The 12709-nt window shown below is 45.7% G+C and overlaps 1 protein-coding gene across 3 annotated transcripts in view; it reads left to right on the top strand.

Moving 5' to 3' along the window:
• Positions 1-12709, top strand: part of SRGAP1 (SLIT-ROBO Rho GTPase activating protein 1) — a 213948-nt gene that overhangs the window by 134780 nt on the left and 66459 nt on the right. For all 3 annotated transcript variants that reach the window (XM_088454598.1, XM_088454606.1, XM_088454616.1), the window contains exons 7-9: positions 7042-7263; positions 7965-8066; positions 8697-8894. In XM_088454598.1, coding sequence (XP_088310724.1) covers positions 7042-7263; positions 7965-8066; positions 8697-8894 — 522 coding nt within the window. The remainder of the gene's footprint in view (positions 1-7041; positions 7264-7964; positions 8067-8696; positions 8895-12709) is intronic.

Below are 12709 nucleotides of genomic sequence, written 5' to 3' on the forward strand. Positions count from 1 at the left end.
GAGAGATATAAAACTAATCTATGACAGTGGTATGTAATGGCAAAATTATACCCTTATATCAAGAAAATGTTCATACACATGGGCGTGTTAGGGAGAAATCTGCACCTCTTTGAGATGGATAAAACAATCATATCTTGTTTGTGGCTGACTCCTATAAGTGCAGCTGACAGTGGGGGTCACAAACCAGCAGAAGGTACAGTTCACAATGCAAAAACAGCGATGTGCCCACCATGCGCCTACATTTCATAGGTAAATGCAGGGGCTGGGGCAGGGTTTGGCTTGCAGCGTGAATCATGACCACAATAGCAGTAGAATAGAATATGATTTTACTAGAACTGCAACTTGCACTATAAGGAGAGTAACTGAGCTGCTGCACGTGCCCAGTAGCAGCAGCTTCTCCTACCAAGTCTGTGAGAATTCCGGAATGATATTGGCAAGCAGGCAGCGTGACTTGCCTGGCATAAGTGAGCCGCCAGGTCCCATGCTACGCTGCAAGTGTCGGCGTATTTTTTTTTTTTTTTTGCCGAAAATAGGCCCGTATTCCATTAGCTGTGCGAAACCGAAATCTTCTAAAAAGCACAATGTTTTCACCTACTTACACAATGCGCGCTCCCGCTTTTCACCCTATTCAATTGATGAACAGGCGAAAACACATATGTGCGAATGCAGCGAATAGCGAAAAGGACAGATTTTTTGGGGGGGAAATCAGTCTGTACCCCCTAAAAAGCCTAACTGACCGGGGGAATAAATATATAAGTGTATCAATAGCCCTAATAAAAGTCACTAGGGATCTTATATAGTGAGTCAACGGGCTGTTATATGCATATTTGCTTAAGTGTTGAAAATTGATATAAAGCAATGTCTTTTGGGAAAAATAATTGCTGTAGTTAAATTGGGTCTACATGTAAATGGGTACTAGTATATTTTTGTGTCTGTAAAGTGCAGATTAAATTTTTTTTTTTCTTTAAATACACCTGCTGCAGCCTCCTGCAATCCTAAAAACACCTGTCCCAGCCATACAGCCCCCAATATACCTGACCCAGTACTTTATGCCCATTTTCCAACACTTTTTTAAAATTTTTGCCCCAAAAATGACACTTTTTTTTTTTTTTTGGGTGAATTAAGATAATTTACAAACATTTTTATGCCTAATTAGTCATTAGGGGGGTTGCCAAAGGGTTCTGAACCAAGCTCCCACAGTTTTAGCACAAAATAGGGATTTTGCACATCTTTTCTCCTGCTCCTGGGTGGAGAAACTTTTTTGCCTGTTTTTGCCTATGGAGTGTTCGCCCAGGCGAAAACTTCCTGGAATTGAATAGGACAATACTTCGGAAAGTGGAGAAAACTTTTTGCCGATCGCGGCTTTTTGCCTCTAATTGAATACGGGATGAGGAGGGAGGGTTAGGATACTTACCTAGCCATTGTCAGGATTCTGAGCATCGGGCTGCCGCTGTCAGCCTTTTGACAGCCGGCATCCTGACTGCCAGTCTCCCATACCCAACCTCCCCAAAACATAACCGAACCTCCTACATGTTTCACAATTGGCATGGTGTTCTTTTTTTTGAAAATTGTTTTATTTAGTCTGTGCACATAGAGCTGATGTGAATTGACACAAGGCTCATCTGTCCAAAGGACTTTCTACCAGAAGCATTGTGGCTTGTCAAAATGCATTTAAGCAAATTTCACTCTGACTTTTTTTTATGTTGTGGAATTCTCTTCCATGGAGCCCACTGTCGCTCAAAAAGCATTGGATGGTGCCATCAGGCACTGATGTATCTTGACCTTGGAGTTCAGCTAGTTTTCACTAGCCTTCTTTCTTCAGGGTCCATAGGGGGTCCACAGGGATTACCATGGGATGTAGTTGGTTGGAGTGAGCCATGCACCAAACAGTTATAGCTTTAGCTTCCAGGATGCATCGGCCCTCCTCCATATATACCCCGCTCCCAGCCACAGGCAGCCAGTTTTCATTTGGTGCTGGCAGAAGCAGTAGCACCTTTGAGAACACTGGGGTTATGTTAGACAAACCCAAGCTTTTATTTTATGTTTTAAAGTTTTTACTTTGTTTCCGAACAAGTTGTGCTGAGCGTGTGACTGCTTCTACCTCCCCCGCCAGTGCCGCAACACCGGTGACCGGTCCAGTGGTTACGGCGGACACCAGCAGAGCTTGGCTAGCGCTTCCCTGGGAGACCCTGGACTGCAGCCGGATAACGGCGATTACCTGCTTGCGGGGAATCGCATTGTGATGCAGTCCTTACCTCTGGCTGTGGAGAGCAGCCGGAGGCCACTGTTGTGGGGTGACTGGTGTGTCCGCTCCCCCACTACACCACCAGGGCAACAAGTCTAGTTCTAAGCAGCGTTGTGTGACCAGATGTCCAGCTCCAAGTCTGATGACAAACCCTCCGCCTGATGTGGCGGGCCTCCTCCTGGGGGATCCCAGATTGGTAGGTCGACTTCTGCGGTTCACCGACTCATGACATCAGACAACCACAGGCGCCTGGGTCAGAGAAGTGGTCTCTTGTGGATACACTCTCACTTTCCGAAGACGTCCTCCCCAGCGATTTTTTTTTTTTTTGTACAGGTACATCAGACCCCAACAAGGCCCAGGCCATCGAGGAAGCCATTCACTCCCTGCTGAGTTCAGGTGTGGTAATATCTGCTCCTTCAGCTCTTCGAGGAACTGGTTTATATTCCACTCTCTCTCTTTTTGATTCAGAAGCCGAATTGGTCTCATTGGCCTATTCTGAACCTCAACAGGTTTATCAGAGTGCCCAAGTTCCGCATGGAGACTTTACGAGCTATTTTTCTGGCAATTGAACCTGGGGATGTTATGGTTTCCCTGGACATTTAGGATGCGTATCTGCATATGCCTATTACGTCATCCCACCAATGATTTCCACGGTTTGCTGTGCAGCAATATTACCAGTTTCAGGAACTGCCAATTGGTCTGTCAACGGCCCCTCGGGTATTTAACAAGACAATGGCAGCCTACCTGCAGCTTCAGGGAGTCGGAATCCTGTTGTACCTAGACGACCTCTTAATTTTGGCACAGTCACAGGCTTTTTTACAACGCCATATCCAACTGACCATTGCCTGTGTGCAAGCACACAGATGGCTCGTCAATTGGAAAAAGCCCTCTCTCATTCCAACATAGAGAATGGTGCATCTTGATGTGCTCCTGGATTCTCTGGTACAGAGGATTTTTCTGCCAGCAGACAAGATTCCGGTACTGTAATTGCGTGTGCGCAAATTGCTTCGCAATCGAAGAGTATCCATTCACTCAGCAATGCAAGTCCTGGGATCCATGGTATCCACCTTCGATATGGTGGAATATGCACAGTTCCATTCCAGGCCCCTTCAACAATTGATTCTCTCCTGGTGGAACGGACAGTATCATATGATCCGATCTCAGACGACCCTCCTCTCTCCGGAGGTTTGGCTTTCCCCCTCCATGGTGGCTACAGACGTCCCATCCGGATGAGTGTCGCCCCTTCTGGATTCCAGTTTGGGAACTTCTCACTATGGATGCCAGCCTTCGCAGATGGGGCACGGTGACAGGCCATCATACCTTTCAGGAATGATGGACAACTCAAGAATGTCACCTGCCTATAAATATCCTGGAGCTTCGAGCTGTGTACAGAGCGCTCACTTTGGTGCAACGCCTTCTCCAGGGCTGGCCGGTCCAAATCCAGTCCGACAATGCAACCACAGTTGCCTACCTCAACCATCAGTGAGGCACATGAAGTCGGGCAGTCATGTGGGAAGTAGCCAAACGTTCTCTCCCGGCAATCTCTGCTGTGTTCATCCCCGGAAGTTCTCAACTGGGAAGCGGACTTCCTAAGCCATTGGGATGTACAAGCAGGGGAATGGGCTCTTCACCTGGATGTCTTTCAACTCCTGGTGAACAGATGGCCTCGCGTCACAACCACAAGGTCCCCAAGTATGGGTCCAGAGACCCCTCAGCAGCTTTTGAGGATGCTCTGGCAGGGCGATGGAATTTCAATCTTGCATACCTTTTTTTTTTTCTTCTGATTTCCCTCCTCTCAAGGGTTCTACGGAAATTCAAGCAGGAAGAAGTGGCACGGTGATACTGATAGCTCCAGCCTGGCATAGGAGCCACTGGTTCACCGGTCTACGGAGTCTCTCCATAGACACTCCTTTTCTACTTCCTCTACTGCCGGACCCGTTAGCACAGGGTCCTTGTCTGCACTCGGACCTTCCTCGTTTGTCTTTGACGGCGTGGCTCTTGAGTCATCCCTCTTAAGAGCCAAAAGTTTCTCTAGCTCTGTGGTCAGGACGATGATTGGGGCGAGGACGCCTTCCTCAGCCTGCATCTGTCACAGAGTTTAGCACTCTTTATTTTTAAGGGTGCTCACCCAGAGGTTATGACTATGGTTTTAGGGTATTCTGGGTTATTGCTTTTTATTCTTATCTAGGACAGAGCTGTCCTCAGTACCCGGATTGGTTACCTTCCATAAATGGTATCCCGGGGTTTTCATTTTGATTGAAGAGTGTGTGGTTCCGTCCACACCTTCCTTAGGTTTTTTGCCTTTGAGACTTTTGTCTCCCAGGATGCTTCCTTTGGGCGCTGGATTCTCCTTTCTGCTCAGGAGTGTCCCCACCCTTTAGGGGAAGCTGCTTTAGGCCCCATGGTAATCCCTGTGGACCCCCTATGGACCCTGAAGAAGAAATTAAGTTATGGTAAGAACTTACCCTTGTTAAGTCTATTTCCATTGAGTCCACAGGGCGCCCACCCTGACGCACGTGATTTCATTGGGTATTTTTCTCTAGGTCACTGATTCATTCATCTTTTTGTGAGTGTGTTTCTTGAGAGTAATGTTCTTCCTTCTCTCTCCTACTCCTCACGTGGGCTTGTTTACAAAACTGGCTGCCTGTACCTGTAGGCGGGGTATATATGGAGGAGGGCTGGTGCATCTTGGGAGCTAAAGTTCTAACTGTTTGGTGCACGGCTCACTCCAACCAACTATACCCCATGGTACCCCTGTGGACCCTATTGACTTCGAAGAAATAGAGTTAACAAAGGTAAGTTCTTACCATAACTCTTAATTTTTAATCAAGGGTCGATTTTCCTCTTACGGCTGCATCCAGGGAGGTTAGCTATAGTCCAATGGACTGAACAGCAAACTGCTTGGAGATGGTCTTGCAGCCTGTACCTTTAACATGCTTATCTATAATTTTTTTCTGATCTACTCAGACAACTTTCTCCTTTGCTTTCTTTGGTCCATGTTCTGTGTGGTGCACATGTTGATACCAAACAACAGAGGGACTACTATTTTCCATCTAAATAGACTGAGTGACTGATTAGAAGATTGAATACATGTGTGATGCTAATTCAAGAAGGCAATTAGTTTGACATAGCACTATATTCCTTGTATGTATTATCTATTCTAAGGGGTATCAACAAATTTGTCCAGGCCAATTTAGCTTATATTTGGAGGATAAGCAATAATGCATCTCTTAAAAGTGTTTGTTTTATTCTGTGACCTACTAAAGACATGCAGGTATACATGAGATAATAGCTTTTAATTTAATCAGTTTTCAGGAGGAATGAAGCCTTGTTTCAATGAGCTGTAAGGGTACCAACAAATTTGTCCACTTCTGTTTCTGTGCTTCTCTTATTCCCAGGCCCATTAGGTCCCGTGCTTCCACTAATTGTCCACATCAAGTGATCCTCAAACTGCTACTGGGGTTGTTGAAGCCTCTCCCACATGATCTTTTCTGTACCCCATATTGAAGATGTGGGCAAACTACTGACTAAAACAATGATGCATCTCATGCATCTATCTGTTATGTATGGTATATATTCATCTATTTAAGCCATTTAGTCTTCGAAGAAACATTGGGGTTGATTCTGAGTTGGACACAGACAGGGCCACAGCAGCATCTTTTGCAGCAGGAGGGTCTGCTTCTTTATGCAAATGACACTACAAAGCCCTTCCCTGGTGTACATTCCTTCATCTAAATGTGCAAGGACTGAATGCCCAATGTCAGCATCTGTAGATGCTGAAATATCGCTTAGTCCATCTTTGTATGCAACTGTTTTCGTTAACACGCCTGCAACACTCCCATAAGACTCAATATTTCTTTGCGTCGTTTTAGCCACCACCCTCTTACCTCCAAGTCACCATCCAGGAACGCCCCTTACATGATACTGTGCATCTAAATTCGATCTTCGACTATATAGATACAAAATTGAAACCATGCGCAGTGCGATTCAGATGCATGCAGATACGAGAAACCGCTCTACTGCATTGGACATCCCCGCTGCGTCAGGCTCATTGTCTCTCACACTGCCCACATTCTGTGCAGTATTCATAGGAGTACTGAACATGTACTTGTTATTGTAAACAATAGATCACCGTTTTAACAAGTGATTACACTGTTCACAGCGTCACGGACCATATGCTGCTCTACAACCACTTCATGTGTACAAGCCATAAACCATTTGCTGTTATGGGGCACTGCTTCTAATGTATTCTATGCTGCATATGACACAGCAATACCTGAAGTGCATCCTGCATTACTGCCAAAACGACAACTTCCTCTTTCATGATGTGCAATTATTTTGGAAAATAAAGTTTTAAATGTGCTCACAGTTCATCATCCAACTTGGCTGAGCTAAACAGCTGGCATTGCTGAAAATGGGAAATAACACTGTGCTGTATGTGAAATGAAAATTGAAACAAGGTGCCAAGTCTGGTTTCCAGTTTCCACTATGAATTTTATTTCTATTTCCCATTGAATTGTTTTGACACTAATGTTTTGGTTTAGAGCTTTTATTTTCAAAGTGTTTGTAACTGTTTTAATGTATCTTATGCCTCTCAGCGTATATTGACACAGTGCAATAAAATACTACTAATCTCATTCCATCTCAGATTGATTTGTTTTCTTGGTACTGTTTCAACAGATGCTTAATGCTTTTAACTGTATCATCCTACACATATGCTGAACATTCCCATTTGTGATTTTTGGCAGGTACTTAGATTTCAGTATTATGAATCCTTTTTTTGTGTGTGTTTGCAGTGCAGTGACCTGGGGTACCATGCAAGTCTAAATCGAGCCATGAGAACCTATCTCTCAGCTGAATACAACCTTGAGACTTCACGGCATGAAGGTTTAGACATCATAGAGAATGCAGTTGATAACTTGGAACCCAGGAATGACAAGCAAAGATTTATGGAGATGTATCCCACCGCTTTCTGCCCACCAATGAAATTTGAGTTTCAACCTCACCTTGGTGATGAGGTCAGAAAGAAGAAAATCCATTCTTAATGAATGTATAATGTGGATTGCATGTTGAATACAGAACCATATTTTATGATTTGGATGTAAAAAAAAAAAAAGTTTTTTAAATTAAGCTAGAAAGACTAACAAAATCTTTTTCTCTTTTGTTTTTCTAAAAATGAAAAAAATCTGTATATTTTATGCATAAAAACCTATCCAACTATATCAGGATTCATCTTACAAAATTGTAAGAATTAAACTAACATTTGCTAAAACAAACATTTCAAATCCCCAACCTTATACTGGCTGCACTGCATCTCTAAACACAATTGGTCAATAGAAGCCTGATGTTTTTGTATGTGTGTCAGTGGCCCTTTAAGAATGGCAAAGCCTATTCTAGGTATTTTATTCTCCACTTTGTGTACTGTGACTATAGTGTGTCACAAAATCTAAGTTGTGAATAGTGAAATAATCAAATAGCAACAGCTGCATTACACATGCCAAAAAAAGCAAACACAAAAACCCCCTAAGCTAACATGTTTTTGCATCTCCAGATGACTCCGACGAAGAGACCAAATGTATAAAAGATGTGAGGAACTAGTACAATGAAACGCTCCGTTTCATTGTTTTGGGATTATTCCATAGCATTATTTAAAATTGCTGCTGTCCAACTGAGATTTCCAAATGTGATGGGTTTGTATTTTTGTATTTTTTCAATTAAGGTTTGTCAGGTCAGTGCTCAGCAACCACTACAGGGAGAACTTATCCTCCGGTATCAGCAACTTCAGTCTCGACTGGCAACGCTGAAAATTGAGAATGAAGAGGTAATAACAAGTTTGAATGTGATTTCTGTCCATGAGGAGAGGCCATTGTGTAATTGATACCAGGCAATTCATGCACCACCCATATTCTGCATTACGTCTAGTAAGTCCTGCTATTTTATAGCACACAGCCAACTGTGCAGTGCTGTTTCCTTCAGTACCACAGCACAATGGGCATGCAGATTATACCCTGCTGAATTTCATTGTCCAGTCCAAACTTTATTTACAAATATTTGGTTATTTAATGACCTCTGCTCAACAGTATATAATTTATTCTCTACAGAAAGCAGTCAACCTGAAAGTCATTACATGTTTGGACAGGTTCTGAAATGATAGCACAGAACAATAAATATAACCGTGTCCTACAATTTAACATTGACTTCTACATAGTTGTACCTTAAGGGGAATTTTTTTTTATTATTATTTATTTATACCACGAGGTCAAACAGATGATAAAGGCAGTTATATTTATGTAACATCAGTGCAATGCTTATATTTATAACGCACTAGTTTTATATTAGACTAGATAATAATAATAATAATGGTTTCTTCCATACCATGAATTAAATTCCCACTACCATTAAAATGTACTAAGATTCCCAAATAAGTTATGGAAGAAACTCCTTTTTGTAGATCAAGAAAACCACAGAAGCCACTCTCCAGACCATTCAAGACATGGTCACTATAGAGGACTATGATGTGTCGGAATGCTTTCAGCACAGCCGCTCCACAGAGTCAGTAAGATCCACAGTGTCTGAGACGTATCTGAGCAAACCCAGTATTGCAAAAAGGAGAGCAAACCAGCAAGAGACAGAACAGTTCTACTTCATGGTAAGAAATCCACACCGCTCCTAGGGGCTGATATGTAGTGAGTACTACGCCATCTTGCTTAGCAAATATTGTGTGAAATCCTTCCTCATATGCCCAAACAGCAGCTGCATGCATAGCTCTGGCATGTGATTCTGGCACGTACCCCTACCTGGGCCTGAGGCAATACAGAGTAGGGAAGGAGCATTCTAACATGGTCTGAATATATAGTAGTAAGGGCATGTGCAATTGCAAATAGCTGAAGATGGTGGCGTAACTACAGCCCCCGCAGCGACTTGGGGGCGCGGAGGCTTGTGGGGCAAGGTGGCTGCAGATTCCATGCGGACTGGCCTTCCGCATGAAATCTGCAGAAAACGGCCCTCCCAAAATGGCCACCGCCTGGACCTCTAGCATCTGTTTGTCACCTAGGCAGGGCGGTAGTGTGGACGGCACATAAGTGCCGTCCGCTCTACACTACTAGCAACAAACACACAGCCGCCAGCGTCGTTTGTTTTAGCAGCCGATGAGAGTCTGTCAGACTCTCATCGGCTGCTGAGCCCACTGCGGGAGCCGGACTTCCGGCTCCTGCAGTGCGTGAAGGGACAGACGTCATGATGTCTCTCCTATCAGGCAGAGCGGGCCGGCCCGGGAGGACGCTGCACGGATGAGCATGCCGGAGCGGGGATCAAGGTAAGCGGAGTTTTCTTATCTTTGTGTGTGTCTGGCCGGGCGGGGGGCACTGCTGGGAGGACTACCACTAAGGGCACTGCTGGAGGGGAGGACTACTACTAAGGGCACTGCTGGGGGGGACTACTACCACTAAGGGCAATGCTGGGGGGGCAGGACTACTACTAAGGGTACTGCTGGGGGGGACTACTACTAAGGGCAGTGCTGGGGGGGAGGACTACTACTAAGGGCAGTGCTGGGGGGGAGGACTACTACTAAGGGCACTGCTGGGGGGGAGGACTACTACTAAGGGTACTGCTGGGGGGACTACTACTAAGGGCAGTGCTGGGGGGGAGGACTACTACTAAGGGTACTGCTGGGGGGGACTACTATTACTAAGGGCACTGCTGGGGGGGAGGACTGCTACTACTAAGGGGACTACTACTACTACTAAGGGCAGTGCTGGGGTGGAGGACTACTACTAAGGGCACTGCTGGAGGGGAGGACTACTACTAAGGGCACTGCTGGGGGGGACTACTACTACTAAGGGCAGTGTTGGGGTGGGGAGGACTACTACTAAGGGCAGTGCTGGGGGGGACTACTACTAAGGGCACTGCTTGGGGTACTACTAGGAGCACTGCACACTGGTGGGACCACTACTGGGGGACACTGCAGAGAGGGGGATTACTACTGGGGGCACTGCTGGGTGGGACTGCTGGGGGGGGACTACTACTGGGGGCACTGCTGATGGGGCTATTACTGGGGGCGTTGCTGTGGGGGGACTACTACTGGAGGCATTTCTGGGGGGGACTACTACTGGAGGCATTGCTGGGGGGGGGGGACTACTACTGGGGGCACTGCACTGGTGGGACCACTAATGGGGGCACTGCACTGGTGGGACCACTAATGGTGGCACTGCATAGGTGGGGATTACTGGTGGGGGGCTACTACTGGGGGCATTGCTGGGGGAGGACTACTACTGGAGGCTTTGCTGGGGGGGGGGACTACTACTGGGGGCACAGCTGGGGGGTTAGGACTGGGGGCACTATATAAGGGGGTCTACTACTGAGGGCATTATGTAAGGGGCACTGCATAGGGGGACCACTACCTGGGGCACTGCATAGGGAGGGGGGGGGGGGTCAGAAATTTTTTTGGCAGGGGGGAGCAAAATTTATAGTTACGCCACTGTGAAGACCGACACATATACACTTGATAGAGCTGTATATTTTGTGGGTGATCGGCTAGATGGAAATATTTGGTGATGATGATGTTGGCGTTCGCCTACATTAGCGAACTGCTTCTGATTGGCTGTTTGTAAATGCACTGCTGATGCCAATAAGTGATCTGTTCTTCCCTTGTGTGCATATTTTTTCGTACCCTAGAGGTTTTTCTTTTTAAGTTACTGATGGCAGATCTCTATTTTGAAAGCAAAATAAATTCTAAAAAAAAAAAGGGTTTAAGGGCCTTCAGTACAGATCACACTGTGAAATCGCATGCAATGCAGCTGTGAAAATATGCTAATGTCTGCCACACCTCAGCCAGCATAAAGGTGCCCCCTGCTGCTTTCTCATATCTGTTCAACCTTGCACTTCAGCTTGTACGTTGGTACCATCGACTTATACCGGCCAGTCACGCACATTTACAGCACGTCTGACCAGCTGCCGTCACCAAGTCTCGTCGCACGCAGAGAGCTCTCATGCTGCATATGCAATCACAGTGGATAATTTATGCACGCCCATGAAACGCACACCTGCGTTCCTCCGACCACTCCCCCGTCACCACCCACCAAGCGCTGACATCCTGTCACTCACTTTGAGATGGATTCCTTTGTGCGTCTGTCATCGCAATGCTATTGCTGTGCATGCACAGTGCGGCTTGTACGCATGAGTAATGGCAAACAATCGATCAACTGCATGGTTAATCGCTATTGCGTACGCTGCTGAATCAGGCCCTAAGTGTAAATATGGTTCTACAGATGTGTCCTCATACACTATTGCTGCAATTGCGCCAAACAGCCCTTCTCAGCGCGCCAGATCTCTTGAGAGGCTGCTTGCACCTAGGGTCTTTTTTTGCCCAAAAATGCGTTTTAGTTGCAAACAGATGTGACAACATGCAACACTTGTATATCTGTGTGCTTCTGAGTCTGAATCTGTTTACGAAGTGCTATGATGCAGCGGCCGCAGCTTTTTTCCATGCCAAGTCTTGTGGTACTTCATATACAAAATAATTCGCACACAGATATACAAGTGTCGCATATCAAATTAATCAGTGCAGTCTTGTGAAGTGGCTTGTTGCATCTAATTGTGGCTAATACGCATTTTTTAGAGGAAAAGACATCCAGCACAAGCTGAGTCACATGGGACCTGGCAGCTCGCTCGCGCCAAGCGTCTTATGTTGAGGTGTATAAGGACACATCTGTAAGTCTAAAACCCCTTACGTACACACTGGACGATGTGTGAACGGAGCGGCCTCGGCAGCGACTGACCCGGCGGGGGTGCCGGCATCCGCAAGTGCATACACCCTTGCAGATGCCGGCAACGACTAACAACGGCGGGGGGGGGGAAGCGGGGCCATGCTGCATTCGACAGCCTGGTATTGTTGATGATATCCCCAGATTGCGCTGCATGTACATACGACTGGGGATATTGATAACGACCCGCAGGAGCGCGCACAGTTTGTCGTTCAGTTCATACACACTGGACGATTTGAACGATATATTCAACAAAATCGTTATCTTTCATATTGTTCATAAAAATTGTCCAGTGTGTAAGGGATCAATTCAATTTGCTGCGAGAGGGATGAGTTGCTGTTGTAACAGTGTGGAAACACTGGCAAATGCACCTCAACTCATGGCCCAATCTCTTCCCGGACTCGTGTATTTTTGTAAGCACCCCTATAGGGAGGTACAGTAAGTGCAGCATATAATAACGCACGCTGCAAGGGGACTCGCAGCTTATTGAATTTACCCCATGTATGTGGCAGACATGAACTGGGAACTTGTATACTTCTGGTGCCAATCTGCACATATCTTGCGATGCATACAGCTCAGCATATAGGCATGAACACATTATTTTTACATGCAGTTTAAAATTCAACTAACTTGTGACCAACTCTCATCAGGCCTCTTGTGTTCTGTAACTTCTTTTTGTTTGATAAGAGATCTGTGAAATCTC

Source organism: Taudactylus pleione, unplaced genomic scaffold (assembly GCF_031769625.1).
Source record: "Taudactylus pleione unplaced genomic scaffold, aTauple2 ptg000040l, whole genome shotgun sequence".
NCBI lineage: Eukaryota > Metazoa > Chordata > Amphibia > Anura > Myobatrachidae > Taudactylus > Taudactylus pleione.